Here is a 21,976-nt window from a genome sequence, read left to right on the forward strand (position 1 = left end):
GTGCCTGGAAAACACATAATACTGCCCTTTTAGAGTTCCAAGCAAAGCATGTCTGTTGGCAAACAGAAAAGCTGCAACAATAAAACAGAGCTCCTTAACAGTTTCCATTACTTAACAATCCTCTGTGGAGTTTGGGTCTCTTCTGATCCAAGTCCGTAATGTGGTGCTTGGTGGTTGGAGGTGTAAAAATGGAGACGAGCGGCTCTAAGCCGGCATCTGTGTTTAGAGTAACGCAATAACGCCCTTATTAGACAAACACTGACTGAAGAATGTGGAGGAGAAATTCCATACATCACTTGTATGTTTTCATACAACTAGTGCACACTTTACATGACAATTTAGATATTTCTGGTCATGCATTATGCTACTAATGAAAAGTAAGTTGCAGAGGCACAGAGTGAGAAGTGCTTTCAAATTCTAAGCAGAAATTCCTGTTGCTGACAGAAATCTGGTTTGGGGAACTACAGGCGGCCTGGGCTCTTTACAGTCAAGTCAGTCTGAGGCATAAAACACCAAAAGAATAGGAATCAGTTCAAACTTGGTTTTGAACTGATACCTTTCAGTAATATTCATACATGAGTTCTTCCTTTCCATCATTAATGTCCCATCTATCACCAACATTATTTTTTCTTTGAAAGATGACAGAGTTTGAGATTACTTCAACTTTCTTATTTTGCTGATCTCCTGTCAGTTTTGCTCTAACTCCATCTATTGGGGTGTTTTATTTATAAATATATATATATATATATATATATATATATATATATATATATATATATATATATATATATATATATATATATAGATATATATAGATATATATATATCTATATATATATATATATATATATATATATATATAGATATATATATCTATATATATATATATCTATATATATATATATATATATATATATAATATATATATATATATATATGGAGAGAGAGAGAGAGAGAGAGAGAGAGAGAGAGAGAGAGAGAACAGCTAGTAAGGAGATTATCAAATATCATTTAGAAATACCTTCTTTAGTGAGACCAAGCATCACACTTTCATCATTAAGTACCAGTAGAAGTGGGAAACATCACATCTTTAGACATTTTTATAAAATTGTTTAAACCAGGGCTTTTAAACAAGCAATGAATTCATGCTTTAAATGAACGTGTTTGAACCAGTCATTGTTTTGTGTTTCTTTGTTGATGTGATTTGTTCATTTCTAGATTTTCCACCTAATATAACCTATTGTAAATGATGTGCGTGTGTGTGTGTTTTGTTTTGTTTTTTACTAACTGTTTTATGTATTCATGTTGATTAATATTAAATAATAATAATAATAATAAAGATTGTGAAAAGGAACAGGTAGTTTGAGCTCAGCTCAGTGGTTTGGAAGAAATTTCTGCCTTCTAGTTTTGCTTTTCAAAAGCCGCAGATGCGATGGTGCAGCACATCTGAACTTCACAATCTGTGATTTGCATTCTGACATGGCCGCCTGTTTCACTTCCTCCTGAGCACAGAGAACCCCGTGAGGAAGCTGGTGATGGGCGTGTCTGGGGGGAGGCTGCTGAGGGGCTCCAGATACAGCGACACGCAGACATGCTGCCTGTCTGTGCGTGCACAGCAGTTAAATTTAGTACATACAGAACTCATTTTTATAATTAGGTGCAACATCCACACATGTCTGTCTGAGGTTTGGACTATAAAAATCACTTTATTATCCATATGTTTGTTGCCTGTTGTGTGTAGGAAGAAAACAATCTTATTAAACTCCTGTTTATTGCCTAAAGTTTTCACACATGCACAATAAACCAGTAATAAAATATATTGCAATAAACACGCGATCAATATTAATATAATTAGTATGATAGAATATTCAGTATTGAGCATATAGAATATTCACCGAACTCTGATCCAGAACCACACAGCATTCTGGGAGATGTAGGCAGAGGGAAGGCTTTAGCTGCTCAATGTCTCATAGTGAGTGAAGCTCGATTAGTGACATCAGCTTACTCAGTCACTCTTTGGTTACTTAGCAACAAGCTGATGAGTAACATGTGCAGTGACCGTTTTTGGAGTATTTTGAATATTTAAAACAGGAAACTAATCAATAATTATTGATATAGACAGCTATCAACTGATATGAAACACTTATAGCCTGATGAGTTTTTCAGTCATGTCATCCAGCAACTTTCATAGAGTTTAGAATTTGATAATAAAAAGACACACTGCTTTTCATTACCATTTGATTTTGTCTCGTTGAAATCTGAATTGTTTTTACTGTGAAACTGACCTTGTGCTTACGGATGTTTCTCTGCAGGTTCCAGCCAGCACTTTGAGACTGAGAAGAAAAAACATTTGAGGAGCTGGACGTGGATTGAAGGAGGCATTAAGAAGCAACGACTGTGAAAGAAAAGAAGAAGCATAAGTGGAAAAATCGCAAAGATGGGGAGGAAAAAGATTCAGATTGCACGAATAATGGATGAAAGGAACAGACATGTAAGCAACAAACAGAAAACTGCTTTCAGTCAAAATCAGTCTCCAAGTTTCAGAGTCTGAGTGCAGACTGGATGTCTCAGTGTTTTAACTAGAAGCTGAGACCTGAAGTGATGTCACATTTATATGATTGTGTTTAATCTCAGTTCAGTTGTCACTATCCAAAAGTAAATTTACAAATTTCACCAACTGATGGAAGTAATGCTTTAAAGTTGAAACAAAGTAACGTTCCAGCATCCACAGACTCATTGTCATGTGATGCTCACAAGCACTCACTGGTTATGAGCCTGATTGTGATGCACCAGCTGGCTCAATGCAACATGACTTCTGAGTAATGAGGCCCTGTTGTCAAAGGGATTGTTGCATGAGTTCATTTTTACACACAAGTAAACACGCAGCAGAGTGCGCACACACACACACACACGCACACAGGTCGTGTTTGAGGGAACGTTTTTTCTCTTCCTGTTTTGACAGGAAGTGCAAGCACATGTGCTTCCTGATCCAAAACAGACAGGATCTACCCTCACAGTTTTTCCCTGGACTGTGTGATGGGGCATCCAGCACAGTGCGCATAGCGCTGCAGCAACTTACAGTCAGGCTATTTTTAAAAGGGATAATAATAAAAAACTCACCAGCCTGTTTAGGGCTGTTGCTAATTATTTTCAGATTGTTCTGACGATTAGTCACGTAATTGCATGAAAAAAACAAATGATAAAATACAATATTTATAAATACTGCCATGACATTAATATTTTAATACCAATATCTGCCCAAATTTTCTTATCAGTGGAGCCCTACCAATTTTTTTTTTTTTTGATGCGTAGAAAATTAGCTTTCAATTGAGAGCTCATTTTTTAAATCAACCTGGAGAAAATTACACAAAATCTAAAATTATATTCAATATAATACAATAAAAATAATTAATCAGCAGGTCACTAAAAAAACTGTGCAGACAGTTCCAGTTTTCAGCTTACATTTTCATCCTGGATTGGTTTAATAGATGAACTCTCATTTTGCAACAAAAGTTACAGCTTTTGTGTCCATGTGAACGACGGGATCTTTGGCAGCTTCATCACACAGAAACAGACGTCAGCTCTGCAGACGACACGGTGCGCTCTGCCACTCCTGAGTTACCACTTGGGATGATGGGAAATATATTTTTTGGATTGCGCATCAAGCTACACTGTATCATGTGGCATATATTATGACAAAGTGGAACTTCCCCATATTTGGGCGGCTGTCTGAAAACTGCACATCTTGCAGATCACAGTGAACTTCTGCGGTCGATAGAGTCTCTTTTTCATTGTACAAGTGCAAAAACCTGTTTGAAAATAATATATCATGACTTGACCTGTTCAACTATCTGACTTGTAATAAGGGGAAGCTATGAACATATTTTAACCTCTAATCATAATAATGCAAAATCAGAGGCAACAACTCCAACCAGTACGGCGTAAATTATTCCTTAGCTGCATTTAAAACAAACCAAGTAAACCAAAGAACATTTGCTTTACCTTCCTCACTAAAGTGTCAGACTAGCTGTGCTTTTGTAAAAAATACACACACACATATATATATATATATATATATATATATATATATATATATATATATATATATATATATATATATATATATATATATATATTTAAAAAAGGGGGAAAAAAAGCCAAGTGGCTACTTTTATCAAAAATGTAACTCGTATATAAAACTGGTCCTCACTTTCCTCTGGCCCTTAGGTGACATTTACAAAGCGCAAGTTTGGTCTGATGAAGAAAGCCTACGAGCTGAGCGTCCTGTGTGACTGTGAGATCGCTCTCATCATCTTCAACAGCACCAACAAGCTGTTCCAGTACGCCAGCACCGACATGGACAAGGTTCTGCTCAAATACACCGAGTACAACGAGCCGCATGAGAGTAGGACCAACTCGGACATTGTGGATGTAAGGAAACGATACACACACACGCATGCATGCTCACACGCACACACACACACACACACACTGATGATGTGGAATCAGTGTGAAGTGGAAGAGAAGATCTTTTAACATTTGATGGAATATTATCTAGTGAGGTTCATGTGCTTTAAAGCAAAAACTGTAAGGTACAGGTTTAGGATTTCAACAGTTTCTTTTGTTGTTGTATTTATGAGGATAAAAAAAATACACTCTCCCATTTACCAAGCGATCAAGTTTGTAATGTAGAAGATGCATGTTTAAATTTTTGTTTTGAAGCTTTCATAGCCAAAGGACGAGTGCAATTCATTTGAGGTCCAACATTAAATTTTTTTTTAAATGATCCTTGAGATGTTTTTAAAAAAAATGCATCCATGCTCTCATAGTCCATCTTCAGCAACATCGTCCTTGCTTATGCAGCTTAGCAATCACACACGGACAGCCTGTTTTCCTTCTACCTCTTGCAAATCACGACAGAGAGAACACCTGACAGAAAAAGACATGAAAGCCGTATTTATTTGAGATATTGACATTTATGTGGTTCTAAATTTTTGATGATCTGAAAAACAGCTTCTTTCCCTTTATATGGAATTTTCCATGATTTGCTTTCTCTGTTCTCGTGTCTTGTTGTTTTATTCTTCTTTTGGACTTTGAGGGCTTATTTGATATTAGAACAACACATGAATACTTGCATTTTCTTCCCTGATCTTAAGATTCTGTTCAGCAATTTATGGCGAACTAAAAAAGGTTTTCTTGTAAGGTACAGAATTAAAATGTTCCTGACAGACCAGCAACCAAATCTATATCCTCTTTATGTTTTTGTGTGTGAAAGCTGCTGCTGTTAACATTTTATCTTTGTACAAAAGCCCAGGACTGCTGGTGATTCAAGTGATTACAGAAGCTCACAGGTGATTGTCAGAGCTACAGAAGCAGGACAGTAACTTGATCCAGAGAGGATGATGTTATAACCATGATTACAGTCTGCTCCTTGATTTGTCATTAAATAATTTTTTGTGACAAATGTCCATGTTCAAAATCTGAGGATCAGTGACTGTTGAGGTTGTTTGCAATAGCAGCTGCTTTTTTTAGTGTCATGTCAGAAAGCGTCTGTGAGTTAAAGTCTGAGTGTGTTAAAGTCTGAGTGTGTTAAAGTCTGAGTGTGTTATTGTGCTAATTTCTCTGCTTGGTGAAGGTTTTTAGTCTCTTTAACTCGTTTGTATTGGTGAATGTTAGTGACGGTGCCACACCAGAACTCAGTGATACAGTACGTACTGGACGAAGGGCTTATGTAACAGTGTTAACAGAGCTCAATCACAAGCATATGCCCTGACACACACGTAAACACACACCCCCAACCTGGGGATATTAGCTTAAGTGTGACTCCCAGGTGACGTTTAGGTGCAGACAGGATTCTGATGCAGAGGCTGCAAACCTCCTGAACCTGACAGCTGACAGCACGATTATCTAAAGCTCCTAATCAATACTATTCTATTCACTATTTTCTGAACACAAAGAGCTGCAACACTGAGCTGCTGCCCTCACCAGCAAAAATCTGACTTAATGTTGTTTTTTTTCTTTTAGCTACTAGCAAACCAGTTCTAATTTCATAAACACAGTGCCTTAGTCGGGAAGTTTTGTGTTTTGGGAATATTTCAGCTGTTCAGCTGTTCACCAAGCAAAATGTTCACAAATTGGGCAATTATCATATATTATTTATGGTGAAATATTTCTTATCATGGTAAGAATTTTGATTTATCGTTGCCATTGTAAACTTCACTTACTGTCATTAAATAAATAAAAAACTGACAGAATGATCAGAAAATGCAATTTCTGCTATTTTCTCTTCTTTTTGTTCCACAAGAGCATCAATAAACATCACTCACTTCAAAAGTATCATTAATTGCAGTTACTGAGGGAAGTTTGGTGTAATGATATGAATCACATGTTTTTAAGTAGATGAAGAAACCTAAACGGAGATATTTTTAAAGAACAATATTTGTGATTATGGTGCTATTAATGCTGTGCCATGCAGTTACCATCCTGCAGGACTATTTATTGCCTATAAATAAGTAGTGTTTTTATTATATTCTTTATCATAATCATAACAGTACCACAAAATATCTCTAAAAATTATTGGGATTTTATTCAAGAATCCAACAGAAAGCACAATTCCTAATAAACTGTGTTCAGAAACCAGGTGGGAGTAAAGTTTAAAGGAGATTATGTTCGAAGTTAATATCTCAAGCTTAGAGCATTAATCAGATAAGCAACATGTTGGAACTCTGGAGCAGCTGCAAAAATCCAGAACTCAAGTGGAAGAAGCTGTTTCATATATTTATGCTCCATAAATCTGACCTTCAGAGGACATCTGTTGTGTCAAAAGAAGCCCTGCTTCCAGTTGGCCCAGAACCCGGGCCAACGACGACGCAGTGAAGAAGGAGTGGAAGAAGGAGCTCTTGTTTTTTGTTGTGAATGCTGACAGGAAGAGGGACGGCGCTAAATACAGAGCAGTCCTGGAAAAAAATCTGTCAGAGGCAGCAAAGAAACAACTTACATCTGGAGTAAACAGATGAAACACTCACTGCAAATGTAAATATGAAAGACTGATCAAAACGCTTCTGTTCAGTGTAATAATGAAGGTTTTCAGACAGGAAAACAGAGTACTCCCAAATGGACAAAGTTTGCCTACTGGCAGCTTATTTGATTGTTTATCTCTTCTAAAAAATCACAGTAAGGCCATTATATTGGATGAAATGTTTTCTGTAATATCAATAAATCTTTAAATTACAGAGAAGCTTTTCTCTGGTTATTTTGATTTATATGAAACAAGTGTTGTCACAGCATATTTTCTTTTTTTCATTTTTTTTCATTATAGTAACATTTATTTACTATAATTATTTGGGTTTCTGAGACTTCTTTGAATACCCTAAAGACCCTGACAGATTTCCACAGGCAATGTTCCTGAAGGATATTGCCTTCAGAAATATCTCCTGAATAACTTCCTAAAGCATCAACCAGCTTCCAGCTTCATGTACAGTACATACAGTATTTACCTGAGCTTCCCTGTCCACATGGTGGCCCTGTCAGAGGCCGGCTTACACGTGCCGAAATCCTCTGTAATCTACAGCAATCCTGTTTAGCTCATTACGGTAATCTCCACAGGCAACCTCTTCATCTCTGCAGAACATCCACAGAGGCTGGATTATTTATGCCACACACTGCTCTCACTCCACCTGCATCACCTTTGACCTCCTTGATATGTTTTCTTCCTCTCTGCTCCTTGGCTGCCTCCTGTGTCTCAAACCAGTTTAATTGTCATTTTCTGTATTGATCTTGGTCTCACTCGCATTCATTTGAACTCACACTTATTAAGAGACCTGATCATCACCTATGCTATGGAGCATAGGCGAAGCACTGTAGCATACATAATTTGACCAGGCTGCCACTAAATAAAGTACAACGTAGGAACGTCTGTTTTTTCTTGAGAAGTCATATTAACTGAGCAACTCTCATTCTGTTTGAGTGTTTATTATTATATAAATGTCTCATACTGTTTTGGTTTGTATGGCGGTTGTTTTGGTGAGGTCTTCTTTATAAAAGAGATCACTCATCTCAGAGGAACTGCCAAGTTAAATGAAAATAACTTTAAGCTGCTTTTTAACTTTTTGCAACCAGTTTTAAAAAATGGTAGCATGGCAGCCAGTCATAAACCTAGATGTAGCTGCATGTTTTCTGTCCTGCACGCAGTGGACAACTGGACGTGGAAGGTCTCTTTGGTATGACCTGAAAGCAGCCTTTGTGAGGTCTCATCACACCTCAGAGACACACGTCCACCTCCCAGCACGATGAACCAGTCCTGTAATATCCCACCAGCTCAGTGGAGCTCCAACATGCATGTTCAGCACAGCGGGAGCAACCTTGGCTCAGCCAGCCCTGCACCATGTTGAGCCAGGCACTTCTACCTAAACCTGCAAGGTTACGCATGCCTCTCTGTGACCTTTATCCCTCCCATCATCTAATCAGAGATCAACAAACTTAAGCGGCGTGAGCTGGCTGAGTATCAAAAGCTACCAGCAAACAAGAAACACATGGAGACGCGTGTGCGTCTGTGTGTGTGTGTGTGTGCGTGTGTGTGTGTGTGTGTGTGTGCGTGTGTGTGCGTGTGTGAAATGACTCTGTTTTGTCAGTCAAGATGATGAAGTGATAATAATTGTGTAGTTCTGTCTTATAGTTACAAAAAGATATTTAACATATAAAAACTAAGTTATTGTTAATGCAATTTCACGTGACAGACTAATCATGTGATGTGGATTTAAGTGATATTTTATTCTCTTTTTTTATTCTTTTTTTTTTGCATACACAGCTTAGAGAATTTTTCCATAGAGCGAATCTAAGATAATTGAAAGAAAATGCAGTTTGAGAAGCTGAAATATCTTCTTGCTATTTGACATACTGTTAGCTGCAAGGCAGCCAATCCAGAAGCTGCATTTATTTTTATTTTCCTTAGTGCTGATTGAGGAAATCTGCAGATGTTAGCGTCTGTGGTTACAGCTTGGTATCCACTGTGTGTACCAGATTTTTTCATTTTTATTTTTACCATATTTGTTTCTTGAGGGGAGGAGAGTAAGTTGGTCATGTGACAGTGATGGTGGATTGTGGAGCGTTTCAGTGAAGCAAAGAAGCAGTGGTGTGATCAGAGAGGTTTTAAGATGTAGAAAAAGTGGTGAAATAAATGTCATATCTATGCATATCAGTTATCAGTTATTGACCATGACAGAAACATTAATAGCATCCCTAATATAAAGTATAATACACCAAAGTGTATCAAAGTCTATGAAGTACTTATAAAGTTGCGGGTGTGAATGATCTGGTCATTCCTTTAGTTTAAGTTTGCTGTTGAAAAATCTCTTATTTTGGAGCTACAGAACCATTTAAGAAAAATCAAAACCCCTTTTTGGGCAACAAAGCTGATTTCAAACTCATTTTTCAAATCATTTTAAAGGTTGAAAAAGGGGAACCTTTTTTTGAGAGGTTGTTGTTTCTGGGCCTCTGCACCGATCAAAACCCAGCTAGACAGGAATTCAGTAAAAGAGAAGCTCCTTTGTTTTGGTCATCTTTTTCTGCCCTCATGTGGCTTCTTGGCATGCGCCTATGTGTGTGTGTGTGTGTGTGTGTGTGGGTGTGTGTGTGTGTGTGTGTGTGTGTGTGTGTGTGTGTGTGTGTGTGTGTGTGTGTGTGTGTGTGTGTGTGTGTGTGTGTGTGTGTGTGTGTGGGTGTGTATGAACAGGCTGTGGGCCAGATAACTATCAGCGTATTGTTTTGTATTCGTTTAGTCTGGGAACCTTGTTGCTATTTTTAAACCAGAGGAGTTCTGCATTCCTCGCTGTAACTGTGTTAACCTTCTTCTGCTTGGGCGAGCTCTGCCTCATCAGTGTTTGTGTATGTGTGTATGCGTGTGTGTGTGTTCAACACCATGCTGTTTTCAGATTAGAAACAGATGAAACTGACGCTCGCAGGACCTTCCAGTTCCTTTGTGTTGGCTGAGATCCCTCCCTGCTAAATGACTGGAAACCGGCAGCGGTCTAAAAATAACCCAGAACACGGCTAAGAATAGCCATGACAGCCTGCAAGTGTGGGTGACTGTGGTTTGCTGTGAATGACTGTTTTTTGGTTTTTTTTGTCTGTGTTTGTGCGTGTGTGTGTCTTATTTAATGTGTAAGCAATAGCAAGAAAAAGAAAAGAAAGACAGGCAACTTCAGGCTGAGTTTTATTTTGCCACAGCTTCCTCTGCTTCCATCCTTCCTTTTTCCTTTTGTGACCAGAACAGTTTATAGCAGCTCAGCAGGATGAGTGGGCGTACACTGGCATGCCATCCAGCAACAACTGGTCATAAAAGTATAAAATGACTTAACTAATAACATCAACGCCTGGATCTCTGTGGACATTTAGACATGAAAAGCTGATGTTTAAAAGCTGGACGTTGAAACTGTTTCAACCTTTCAGAAACTCTGATTTTATGCTGAAAAGGTCGCATCTTAAACCAATCCAACTTTACTTTTTTATTCTGGTTTGTTTGCACAAGTGTGCGAACTCAAACCGAGTGAATCGCTCATTGAACTGGAAATAGACTGATGATTGTTCCTTACAACACCTGTGGACTTTTCTCTTTTTTCCTGCTGGTAGGTGGCAGCTAAGTTTAGAATTCTTTCAATAAAAATGTTGTTTTTTGCGACTTATTAGGAAAATATGATGCCATAAAACAAAGCAATTCTATTTATTAGGTATCCAAATAAAGTTGCTCTAATTTTGGTAGCAGTGGGATGCTGTAAAAGCCGAACGTCACGGCCCTGAGAGCGCTGTCTCCATCACAGCAGACACAGAAAGACATGCGTCCAGAGGATTATCTGGTGTGGAAGTGGTGGTGGACGAGTGGGAGACCACCCACGAAAACGCAGAGCGCTGGGACGCGAGTGAGACTAAAAACAGAAAGTGGAATTAATGGAAAAGCAGGAAGATGGAGGTTTGAATGGGTGTAGGAGGTGATAGTGGCTGTATGTCATCTGAGATTTTTTGATCTACTGCTGTTCCTCACACATTTACCCATCAACATACACTCAGTATAGAGCTACTAACAGGCATATAATCTTCCTTATAAAGTTGCTCATTTTTCAAGTTTTTCATCTTGTCAGAAATCGAATTTCATCTAGACATGCATGATTTAGTTGATCTTAGATAATTAAAAGTATTCAATTTAACATATTCACACCACAGGACTCAAGGCTGTTAGTTGATATTTGAGGTACTTTTGTTTTTTGTGGGGGCCCATCCTCATCAGGTTGTTTTTGGGGGGTATTTAGTTCAGAATTTAAAACAAACTGATCGTAAGATTTTTCTGCTCTTTAATATCAATTTATCATTTGGAAAATCTTCACTTTATTTGTGAAAACTAAGAATTCTTCGTTATCCCGTTAATACTTTTAAAACTTTGTGATGGACCTCTTGCAGATACTTCCAGTATATAGTTCCAAAAAATCCTTCTGGAAGGGAAGTCTGAGCTTTAGCTCCACCCTCCATCTGAATGATTCACTCTGACGTTCAGTTTTCTTCGAAAAACAAGCTAAGGGTGTTGCGTTGTGTTTGATTTTACTTGGTGTGTGTGTGTGTGCGTGTGCATGTGTGTGTGGGAGTAACAAGAAGCTCCCACACACTCTGGAGCAAAAAATAGCCTTCTACGGCCATCCCTCCACCAGCCACACTTGTATTGGTGGGAGCTGCCTCACCACACTCCACCCTCTCTCTGTAAAGGGAAACAGGTGGACTTGGATGGATGAGTCAGACGCTGTGATTGGTCCAGCAGCTGGGGGAGCCTGCAGTGTCCGTCTGCTGACAGGCTGGAGCGATGGGGTGTGAAGTGCTGAAGCAGGCCACCGCGAGCCAAACTGCATACTGTACACACACACGCACACACACTTATCACCACCTGATCCAAGTCTGAACAGATGTTTGACAACACTGACATGTGGTCCGCTCAGTGGACCCGTCCTCATCAGAACATGTCTTTAAAAGTGAAGAGTGAATCCTTCTACCATGGAAACAGTTGATCAGGTCGGAGTTCACCGCTGACAACTTTTGTTGCAAGCCAAGCCTCACTGGTGACAGTATCTGCTCAGACAGCGCCCTCATGTGGTCAGCTATATTAATTTTAAAGGGGCAGTATTATGTGAACTCGACTTTTTTCAGCTATATATGCTGTAATATTGTTTCCTCATCAAAAACATACCAGATTGTTTCATGCATGTTTGAGAAATCCTTTAATCTCCCCTGACAACCATTCAGCTGTGAAAAATGCCTGTTCTTCTTCTCTGAACTGTAGTTTCACAGAGCAGTCCTTCCCCACTCAGCTCCTCCAGACTAGCCAGCAGCAATTAGCAAACACCTGGTGGAACTACACATCTGCTGAGCTCATTGTAGCAGCTACTTCTTCGTGTAACACTAGTGAAAACATTGTTAAAGGGTTAATAGAGGAGCCATGTTGTGATGACTGTGAGTTACAGAAAGACCTGGAGGTTTTAAAGAGACAGAAGCCCAATTTGAGAAAGATTAATCACAAAGTCACATTTTGTAAAAGTCTTTTTTGATAGCATTTTTTATAACAACAATATAAACATTTACAGCATTTTTATAATCACCATGGTTATTTTGATTTAATCATGGTTTTGAAGGTTTAGACCAGTCGACTTATCCACTCTTGTCTTCTGTTTCTCAACAGACTCTACGGAAGAAGGGTTTAAACGGCTGTGAAAGCCCCGACATCGAAGCTGATGACTCTGCTGGCCAGAGCCCAGAGTTAGACGACAAGTACTGCAAACTCAACGAAGACATCGATCTGATGATAAACAGGCAAAGAATCTGTGTACGTCTACATCTTCTTTCTTTTGCATAGCGAGTGTGTGGTGTCATTTCATGGAGGATCTAAAACACTTTTTGGCTTTGATCCAACAGGGTCTGCCTCCCTCTGGCTACGACATGGGGGTGACCATCCCAGGCAGCAATCCTAGTGGGCTGCTGTACTCTCACCAGGCCATAGGGGGCGCTGTGGGTAATCACAACTTGCTGCCCATCTCACACTCGTCCTTGCAGAGAAACACTATGTCCCCCCAACGACCCTGTAGCGCTGGGAATGCAGGTGTGTTTATACTCACTTTAGCTTTAGGCTAGAAGTTTTCCATGAAGGTGATTGATGAGTATTTTCAAAGCTGGGTTTATGAGAAGTTAATATCTTAACTACAGTAGATTAAATTCTTGGAATCTTCATTCGACATAAACTCAGATTAGCGAGTTACGAGATGGTGAGATTCCTAATCCAAGAGGCGCTGAGACCAAAGATTCCTTGCAACTTTCTACCGTCGGCGGTTTTGGGCTGGAGCAAACCAGGGGCCAGGGGCCGGGGGCCCGGCGGCAGTGGCCAGTGGCACTGTAGCCAGAACCCTGGGACCAAATTTCATTGATGTATATTATTGGATTTGACAACATGTGACTGTGATAAGACACATATGTGTCATCATTATGCACTGAGGCAAGAATATTGGTGGTCAGGAAAATAATCACACAAAGAATCTAAAAGGTTAGGTTTTGTGACTGCATGTCTCCATCTCCCTGCAGGGTTGATGGCGTCTGACCTTCCCAACACCGTGGTCTCCAGCGTGGGTAAGGCTGCCTTCACTTTTCTCAAATCCACAAATTGCAAGTGGTCCAAACCATCCTCCTTCTGAGACCAATCTGCTCTCCTGCATTTTGTGCTTAACTGTAATATTGAAACTTTATGATCTCTGACAGGAAATGGCAGCTTCAGCTCCCACTGCAGTTCCCCCGGCCTCATGTCCCCAGCCGGCGTCTCTAAGAACATGCAGGACAAAAGTCCTCCTCACATGGGCTTGACCCACAAGCCTGACCTCCGCACTCTGATGCCGCCCTCCAACAAGTGCTCCATCATGCCAACGGTTTTTATCACACTTCACTGTCTCATCTGGTTTTCTTCTTCTGTCCAGAAAATATTTAGTTTCTTAGAGGAAAGATGTTAATAATCAGTTGAGTTTTTGCCTAAGACCCCTCAACAACGCAGCAATTTGATAAAACCAATGAACCAAAGACTAATACATATGTGCAGCATCAAATATCATTAAACTGTCTTTCTACCACCAAATCTATTCATCCTTACTGCTAAGAAAACTAATACATCATTTATTACCCTGAATCAATATCATTAAAGGTGTAATTTTAAAAAATGTATATCATTCAAATGATCAATAATTCATTCTACTTCAGTTCAGCCCAAAAATGACCCGGCATTAAAATGGCACATCTTAACATCCAGCAGTAATTGCTGCAGAAAATAGAGAAACACTTTAATACTTATTTGATTTAATCAAAAAGCTTTAATGGTTCTTAGGATCTCACACCAACATGAACTGCAAACACAGTCACTTAGTGTTTAATCTGAATAAGCATTTTATATTATGTAGATTTTTAATTAGTTGCAACTCAGCTATGTCCAAACTGCGGCTCAGGGGCATTGACCTTTATGTGGCCATTCTGCTCATGGACACTTTAAATTTGAATATTTTTGTTTTTTTACTGGCATTTAAAATCTCTACAGAATGAAAAATATCAGGTGTAACCAAAATGATTTCAGTTTGGTGAACCTGGTTTCACTCTGGAGCAGACTTGGGCAGAGCTTTATTATTCTGGGCTCAGAAACAGACTGGCAGGCTGACAGGTTTTCAGATTCTGTAAAGATAAACAAAAATCAAACAATATTGCATGATTTGCAATTTTGTTGCAATATTGCATGTTCAGGTAAAAACAAATTTAAATCGTAATAGGATTTTTGTGCTATTAATTAAGTTTCTTTTAAGTACTTTCAACATGGCAGTTTTGGCTCACGAGGCAAAAGATTTGGGCATCACTGTTCAAAATAAAATATTATAGCTCTTGACTCAGGGACTTACAGTCATTTTGTAAATGCAACAAAAACTTGCGTGTAAAAAGTGAAGTATTAATTTTCAAAAAGACACACAATTTCATATTCCAACCTGCAGTAAACCTGATATGTCTTAGTGATAACAGTATCATAACTTCACCAATGACCAAGATCACCTAATCTGATTCAGTCTTTGTTTAGTATTTCTAATAGTCAAACTTCTGTCTTTTTTCAGAACCAGAGAATAAATCACTCACAGACAGCTCAGACTCTGTCCACCCCTGCAGTGTCCATCGCTGCCTCTGGGATTGGTGGTTATCCCTCTGCCATTTCGTCCTACAGCACAGGTGAGGACTAACAGGCCACTGTTACAGGTTAAAGGTTAAAGGTCAACCTGACATTGTGTTGTCCTCCCTCAGAGTTTTCCCTGGGCAGCGACCTGTCCTCCCTGACTGGGTTCGGGGGCTCAGGTCTGGGATCGGTGGCGAACTGGCAGCAGCAGCAGCTGCAGAACCTCCAGCACTCGGCGCTCGGACAAATGGGGTGAGAAAACCGGACCCGATCCATTCCGATGAATCCATTCCGATGACGAGCCGTGGCTTCGCACATAGAACCAAAATGATCATCACATCTTCTCCTCTACTTACAGAAACTTGTGCCAGAACTCCAGCCTGGACGTCCACAACAACCTCCACATTAAGTGCGAGCCGGCCTCTCCTCCCAGAGACCGGATCCTGGGCGTGGGCGGGGCCGTGGGCGGGGCCGGACTCAGAGGAGGCGTCAACGCGGCCGGATACGCCCTCGGCGCCGGCCGGGGGCCCCACGAATCCGGCAGTTCCCCCGGCGACAGCGCCTCCAGCTGCGGCAGCTCATACGAAGGCAGTGAGGATCGCGAGGATCACCACGGCAACGAGAGCTTCCTGCTGCAGCCGCTGACCAGTCAGGAGGAGCGTCACAGCCCATCAGTAAAACGGATGAGGCTATCAGAAGGCTGGGCCACATAGTGGGAGGGAGCAGCTCCACAGGAACAGGGGGGAGTAAAGTTACAATATAGTGTTATTATTATTATTATTATGATTATTATTATCACTATCATATTCTCCTCGTACTGAATGCATGTGCTTTATGTTTAATGGTGGTCTGTAGTTGAGGCGACTGGTTTTGCGATGTGAGATCAGCACACATCACCTGAAGAACAAAACTCAAGTTTCTCTGTGTGTCACAACATTCTGAACATCAGTCATATTAAACATTTATTTATTCAAAATCTGGTAAAATACATCTATGCAGCTTTTGGTGTTCCATAATAGCTTTATTCTTGCCAATACTACATAAGATTTTAATTTTTTTTATTTGTTTTGTTTTGCAAAATTTGAACCATGTGAAGCTAAAAATGCTACGTAAGTTCTGGGTAGATCAGATTTTTCTATCTTAAATCCAAGTTGCAGATGTCTTCATACAGTTTTTGGTTTAGTTCCTGCTTTAGTGTTTTTTTTTTTTTCTTTCAGCAATTGGCCTTTTTTAGAGTTAACAATTAATCAATTAGTAGATTAGTTGACTATTATTTCAATAATTAGATTAATCATGATTAATCTAATTCATCTGATTAATTGTTTCAGCTCTAAACATAACAGTAGTTTATCTTTCTCCTGAATTTTCTTTCAGTTCTGCCTATTTAGATAATAAACTCACTCTAATCTAGTCTTCCCATTATTGAACCCAAAGCTCAAACTTTCGCACAGAATTTTTTGACACATAAGTAAGTCTTGAGGATTTTTGTGTTTTGTATTTTATTTTTGTGATGTACGCTGATCGTCGAGACTTTCGCCAGAGGCCATCTTCCGTGGGGAGGTTTGACGGTGTACATTTACTGCTTGTTTTCAGTGTGTGTTTAGGTAGCGTGGGGATTATAAGTGAGTTTCTCATGTATGCAAGCTAAAGAAGAGGGCAAAGTTAAGAAGTCTGGTACTCTGAACAGTGAAGCTACTGGCGGTTTTGAACGTGGATCCGCGCTGAAGCTCTCGCTCCACGGCTGTGACACGAGCTGCGTTGCAGGTTCAACACAAACAAATGCTTCTAAACGTATCGCACAAGGAAACGAGAACAGGCTGAAGGGCAAAGAAGCCGATGAATAAAGTAGGAAAAGAGTGAAGGAGTGGGGTAGGTGCTGAGCGGGGGATTCTCCACTAACAGTGACCACAGGAAGATGCTGCTGGTGCTGTTGTTGGACAGGCTGAGGTGTAGAGATGGCTGCTGAGAGGTCTAATGGAGTCAAGGCAACAGGTTGCTTAGAGAAAAAATGTTTTATTAATTTTATTTAGTATTGAGATGCTCAGTTTTTGATGAGTTTTCTGAGTCTGGTGGCAAGAAAAAACAAACGAAAAAAACATATCCAGATCGTCAAAACATCAGGAGCAGTTTGGGTTGGATCTGACAGGAAGCTAACAAAACGAACCACTACAGAACATTTACACACAACGTTTCCTCTAGTCCCTACTGACCGCTGGGTGGACGCTGAAACCAAAGCTAATGAGACAGTAGAAGCTTCAACAGCAATAAAAACAACAGATCAACACAGAAAGCCAAGCTAAGTTGAATATGCTGACATCTAGAGGCCGTAGTAGAAGTTGCAGCCTCTCTATTTGCAGAGTTGACAGTTCTGACAGAAGCAGAACCGTCAGGCTTGTTTCCTGACGGTTCTGCTTTAGTTGTCAAAGAAAATCCAACAAGAAGCAAAATGTTTCTATCAAAAGTAGACATGAAATATTTTTCTCTCTTTTTTGTTTTTTACAATGGTTAAGCAGGAGTGAGCATTTATTGTATCGTTGATCATAAATTTTCATGCATCGTCATCTTGATATTTAATAAGTATTCATTAATAATTAATTTAATTTATTATTCAGTTAATAATATTTACAACCTCCCAAAACTGTTCATGTTGTTGGGATCGTTAGTTTTACAATTTTCTCCGCTGTTTGTTCATTGAGAGTATCAATAATTTTGAAAAATATGATGAAATGTGGTTACATAGAGTTACCTAAAAAATAAGGAATCAATATTGCTTAAGAGTTTTCTTTATCACAGAATATTGTGATTCAACTTTAAGTTCACATCACCCACCCCTTCTACTTAGCACAACATGACTCAGATGACCATCCTGTTCTTCCTGCTTCTGATGCACAAATTGGTCTGCAGACACTAAATGATCCAGTCATTTGAGCCTGGTTCTGAATCGTCCGTTTCCTGTGTGTTGGATCAGGCTCCATGCTGTGTAATTTCCTCTGTCATGGTTCGTTTTCAGTTTTCTGTCCACATGAAGTCAGACGTCAGAGTGACGAGTCAGAGCCAGGAGCTATAAAGCCATAATGTACAGAACAGAGATGCTTTACTGCACAAACCTGCTGGTGTGTTAAGAGACTAAAGGCTCCTTTGTTACTATAGCAACGGGGTGTTTTATTGAACGTCTCCATATACACACGCAACAGGAAGCACAAGGTTTTGACGGCTGGTGTCAGACCCGGCTGCTCACCTTACTGGGCTTTTTCATTCACTCAGGTCATTTATTCCAGCAACATCCCATTACTACTGTACTGTTACAGTAACAGCTACTGTAACTGTAAATGTAACCACACGGTTACATTTCAGTGCTGTTTTTTCTATGAAAACAGAGCACGACTAATGTCATCTCAAGGCACTTTATGGCACAAACAGGTCCAATTCATGTTCATATTTATAGAAATATAAAACCCAAGCAATGCTTACATGAACAATCAAATCATAAGAAGATTTAAATTCAGTTACAGGCAGCCTCATTCGATTGTTGATGCACAGTACGGTCAGATATAGATACAGATGATGAAGTTTAGTTGACTTTTTGATGGCTGATCAAACCAAACATGGAAAAGAAAATCCAATGAAAAAAACCCAACTGAACATTTCCATCCTCACTCAGAGAAACGTTTTTTAGCTGCTTCTAGATGTGGCAGACCAGGAGTGCACCATTTTATCTTTTAAGAAGTCTGACCTGTCGACTCCCTTTGTGGCCAGGATCTATCTTTTTTATCTGAAAAGTTGCTAAATGTAGCAAGAATGTCGCTGAGTTGGCAACAATTGGGTGACTATTGTCAACTGCAAATATGCAGACATGGTGGGCGGGTCAGCCAAACACTGGTTGGTTTCTGGACCTCTGAGGTAGATAAGATCGACTTCATATGTAAATATCATCCGTTCTCCCAAAGTTAAGGAAATCTGAGCCAATTTATCAGCTGGTTTATTTCTTGGCTCTCCCCCAGAAGGATTCAGTTATGGTGCTTTGCACTGACACTAGAGATTTTGAAATTAAAACTCATTTAATTCTCTACCTCCAAGTCCAAATAAAACACCAATAATTTCCCCTGATGCCGTGTTTCAGCCGGTCTGACACCAGCCACACATCCAGGTTGTTCAAACTGGACATACGATTGTAACTATCATCCCTGTTAGAGTTTTCCTTTTGTTTTTATTTCCGTCTTTTTTTTTTGTTCTTGTTGTTTTTCTTTCTGTGAATTGATTGAAAAGACAGAAGTGGCTGAGGGTTCAAATTTGAATATTTTGGCTTAAAACTGTATATTTGGAGCTCGACCCCTCAGCTACTCTTCACTTTTTTCTGCTCTGCGCCTGAATTCTCTTAGAAAACAGTGGAGCAACGCAAATCGCTCCATATGGCTGAGGTACTTCTCTCCTCCATCTCCATAAGTCAGGATGGTCGTCTAAAAACTAAAAGATGTTTGACGAAAAAGCAAAGAAAAAGTGGGGAGCTCACTCCAGCTGACTGCAGATGAAAACAGAAAGCTGGCTTTAAAATCGAAGAGAGAATGTAAGCTAAGCAGCGTGAAAAGCTTCAAATCAAATCTTTGTATTATTATTATTATTATCATTGTTATTATTATTTTTATTCTGCAACCAGTTTCTGTCTGGACCTCTGTCAGGTACCTACAAAGCTCTGATTTAAAAAAAAAAAGTATTTTCTGAACAATTTCAAGTTTGGCCTGCATTCTCCCCTCATCACATGCTTCCGGATGTACTGAGAGATTGTTAGCGGCATGAGCTGGCCTTTTGTCGCCACCTGACTCACCGACCAACCAAGTGCACACGGGCTGTCGCAGAACTCCCTCACTCAGAACTGTGGTAGTGTTTGTATTTTGCAGAAAATAAAAATGCTGATGTTTTTGTTCCACATGTCTGGTGTGGTTTGTTCTTCTCTCCCTGCAGTTACAATTACACTTCGGACTGGACGATAAATCATTAACAGTAAATATCGCGATGGTATCAGTATCAATAGAATACTGATACTATTGTGGGGTGGAGCAAAAGGATAAAACAGGAAAAATTACGTCACCAGTTCGGCTGTTTTTCAGATCTTTTAGCAACTAAAATACTCCCACTTCAAACTGAGACTTCTCAACTTCATATGTGAAAACCAAGGGATGAAACATTTCACAGAAAAACGATTCCTCTAATATATTTAAAGACTGATACATTCAGAGAGCATTAAAACAACTGAACACTAGATGGCATCATGGGCCAGCTGAGGCCAGTGTTCATCTGCATGTGATGCTCCTTCAATTAATTATTCCACATTACATAGTAAGTCATGTTTATTATAACTCAAGGTTTCGGCTTCTTAAAAAGCCTTACATTCATAAAATTGAAATTAAGGGCTCAATATGTTTAAAATTAATTATTTTTTTAAAAAATCACATTTATGGAGGACCAATAAGTTGACCTTAAATATGTTAATCACCAGTCTTAAATTTTGTAGTGGCTGGACTATTTCATCTTGCATATTCTGTGTCGTTTATTTTTCCTCACTTTTCTGTCAAGCAAAACATTTGATTGACGTGGAAACATCATGACGTTCAGTGACTTAAAGCAGTTGAGGCTACCGCTAACTAGCTGCTCATTATACCCCTGTTAACTAATTACCTAGCTTTGTTGTGTGTGTCCTGAGTATTGGATGACGTTCTTCTTCAAAACTGGCTCACTTCTGTTGCCAACCTACAAGATACTATATGCATTCTGTGTGAAAGAGAAGTTCAGTCATAATGGCATTAAAAAGGTTTTTAAAAACCTTAAATTTAAGTTGGTGACGTCTGCAGAAACCCAGCAACTGCTCTGTGGTTAGATGGAAAAGATATTAGGTAAAGTTCAATTTATAAAACCAGCAAATCTTCACACCACCGTTTGCTCCGTCGTTGTCTCATCTGAAAGGAGCCTTTCAGACTATTACATGCAGGAGGCCTTCTCAGTTGGACTGACTGTATTTACAGAGGAGTGATCTCTGGTTCTCATTGGCCTCTCAGTCGACCTGCTGTCTCAGTTTACTGCCTGCATGTCTGCAGAAGTGTGTGCAATAACAACAGAGCGCCTGCTGAAGAGAAGCACACCAAAATATTATCATTCTGTCATTTCTGCACATGAAGGAGGATGCAGTCAGAAGAATATATGTCATGTCTGCGTGCCGTAAACCGGACCGACTGTTGGGCGAAGGGAACGAGCCGAGCTCCTTGGCACGCCGACCCGGGCTTTGTTTAGAAGCCGTCAAGGACAGGCTGTGGTTGGCCTGCAGCCCACATTCCTGCCCGGCACCTTGCAGGAGTCCCAACACATTCATGCATGTACACATGCATGAATCTGCTGGCTGAGCAAACACATAAACATGTTCATGTAATTAGCATTTTTTTGCATTTTCTTTTATTTTTTAAAGTTCAAGCTGCTGCGTTTGGTGTTGATCTGCTCCTAAAGATGGCCCAATTTCTGCTTTGTGTGACTTCCTATTTGAGCTGCAGTGGATGGGAAATAGATTTGTGCAAAAATAATACTCCACAGTGTATTTTATTTCCATTGCAAAAAAAAAAACAAATTGTCAAACGGCAGATTCAGATAAAATATATTCTAAAAATGCAGCAAATTAAAGTTTGGACTCTGAATTTTTCTCTGCGTATTCCTGCACTTGCTTTTCATTTGCAGTTTTACTCCAGTATGTTTGTGCTTCCTGTGTCTGCAGCATGTTTC

The 21,976-nt window shown here is 39.6% G+C and overlaps 1 protein-coding gene across 3 annotated transcripts in view; it reads left to right on the plus strand.

The window, feature by feature from the left end:
* LOC129379735 (myocyte-specific enhancer factor 2C-like) overlaps positions 1 to 20,140 on the plus strand; it is a 30,811-nt gene extending 10,671 nt beyond the window's left edge. For all 3 annotated transcript variants that reach the window (XM_055060560.1, XM_055060561.1, XM_055060562.1), the window contains 9 exons: positions 2,313 to 2,491; positions 4,228 to 4,431; positions 12,713 to 12,856; positions 12,946 to 13,129; positions 13,606 to 13,650; positions 13,780 to 13,943; positions 15,159 to 15,270; positions 15,343 to 15,466; positions 15,573 to 20,140. In XM_055060560.1, coding sequence (XP_054916535.1) covers positions 2,438 to 2,491; positions 4,228 to 4,431; positions 12,713 to 12,856; positions 12,946 to 13,129; positions 13,606 to 13,650; positions 13,780 to 13,943; positions 15,159 to 15,270; positions 15,343 to 15,466; positions 15,573 to 15,927 — 1,386 coding nt within the window. In that variant the 5' untranslated portion in view covers positions 2,313 to 2,437 and the 3' untranslated portion in view covers positions 15,928 to 20,140. The remainder of the gene's footprint in view (positions 1 to 2,312; positions 2,492 to 4,227; positions 4,432 to 12,712; positions 12,857 to 12,945; positions 13,130 to 13,605; positions 13,651 to 13,779; positions 13,944 to 15,158; positions 15,271 to 15,342; positions 15,467 to 15,572) is intronic.
* Positions 20,141 to 21,976: the final 1,836 nt, after the last annotated feature.

This window comes from Poeciliopsis prolifica, unplaced genomic scaffold, assembly GCF_027474105.1.
Source record: "Poeciliopsis prolifica strain line A6 unplaced genomic scaffold, Auburn_PproV2 SCAFFOLD061, whole genome shotgun sequence".
Lineage (NCBI taxonomy): Eukaryota > Metazoa > Chordata > Actinopteri > Cyprinodontiformes > Poeciliidae > Poeciliopsis > Poeciliopsis prolifica.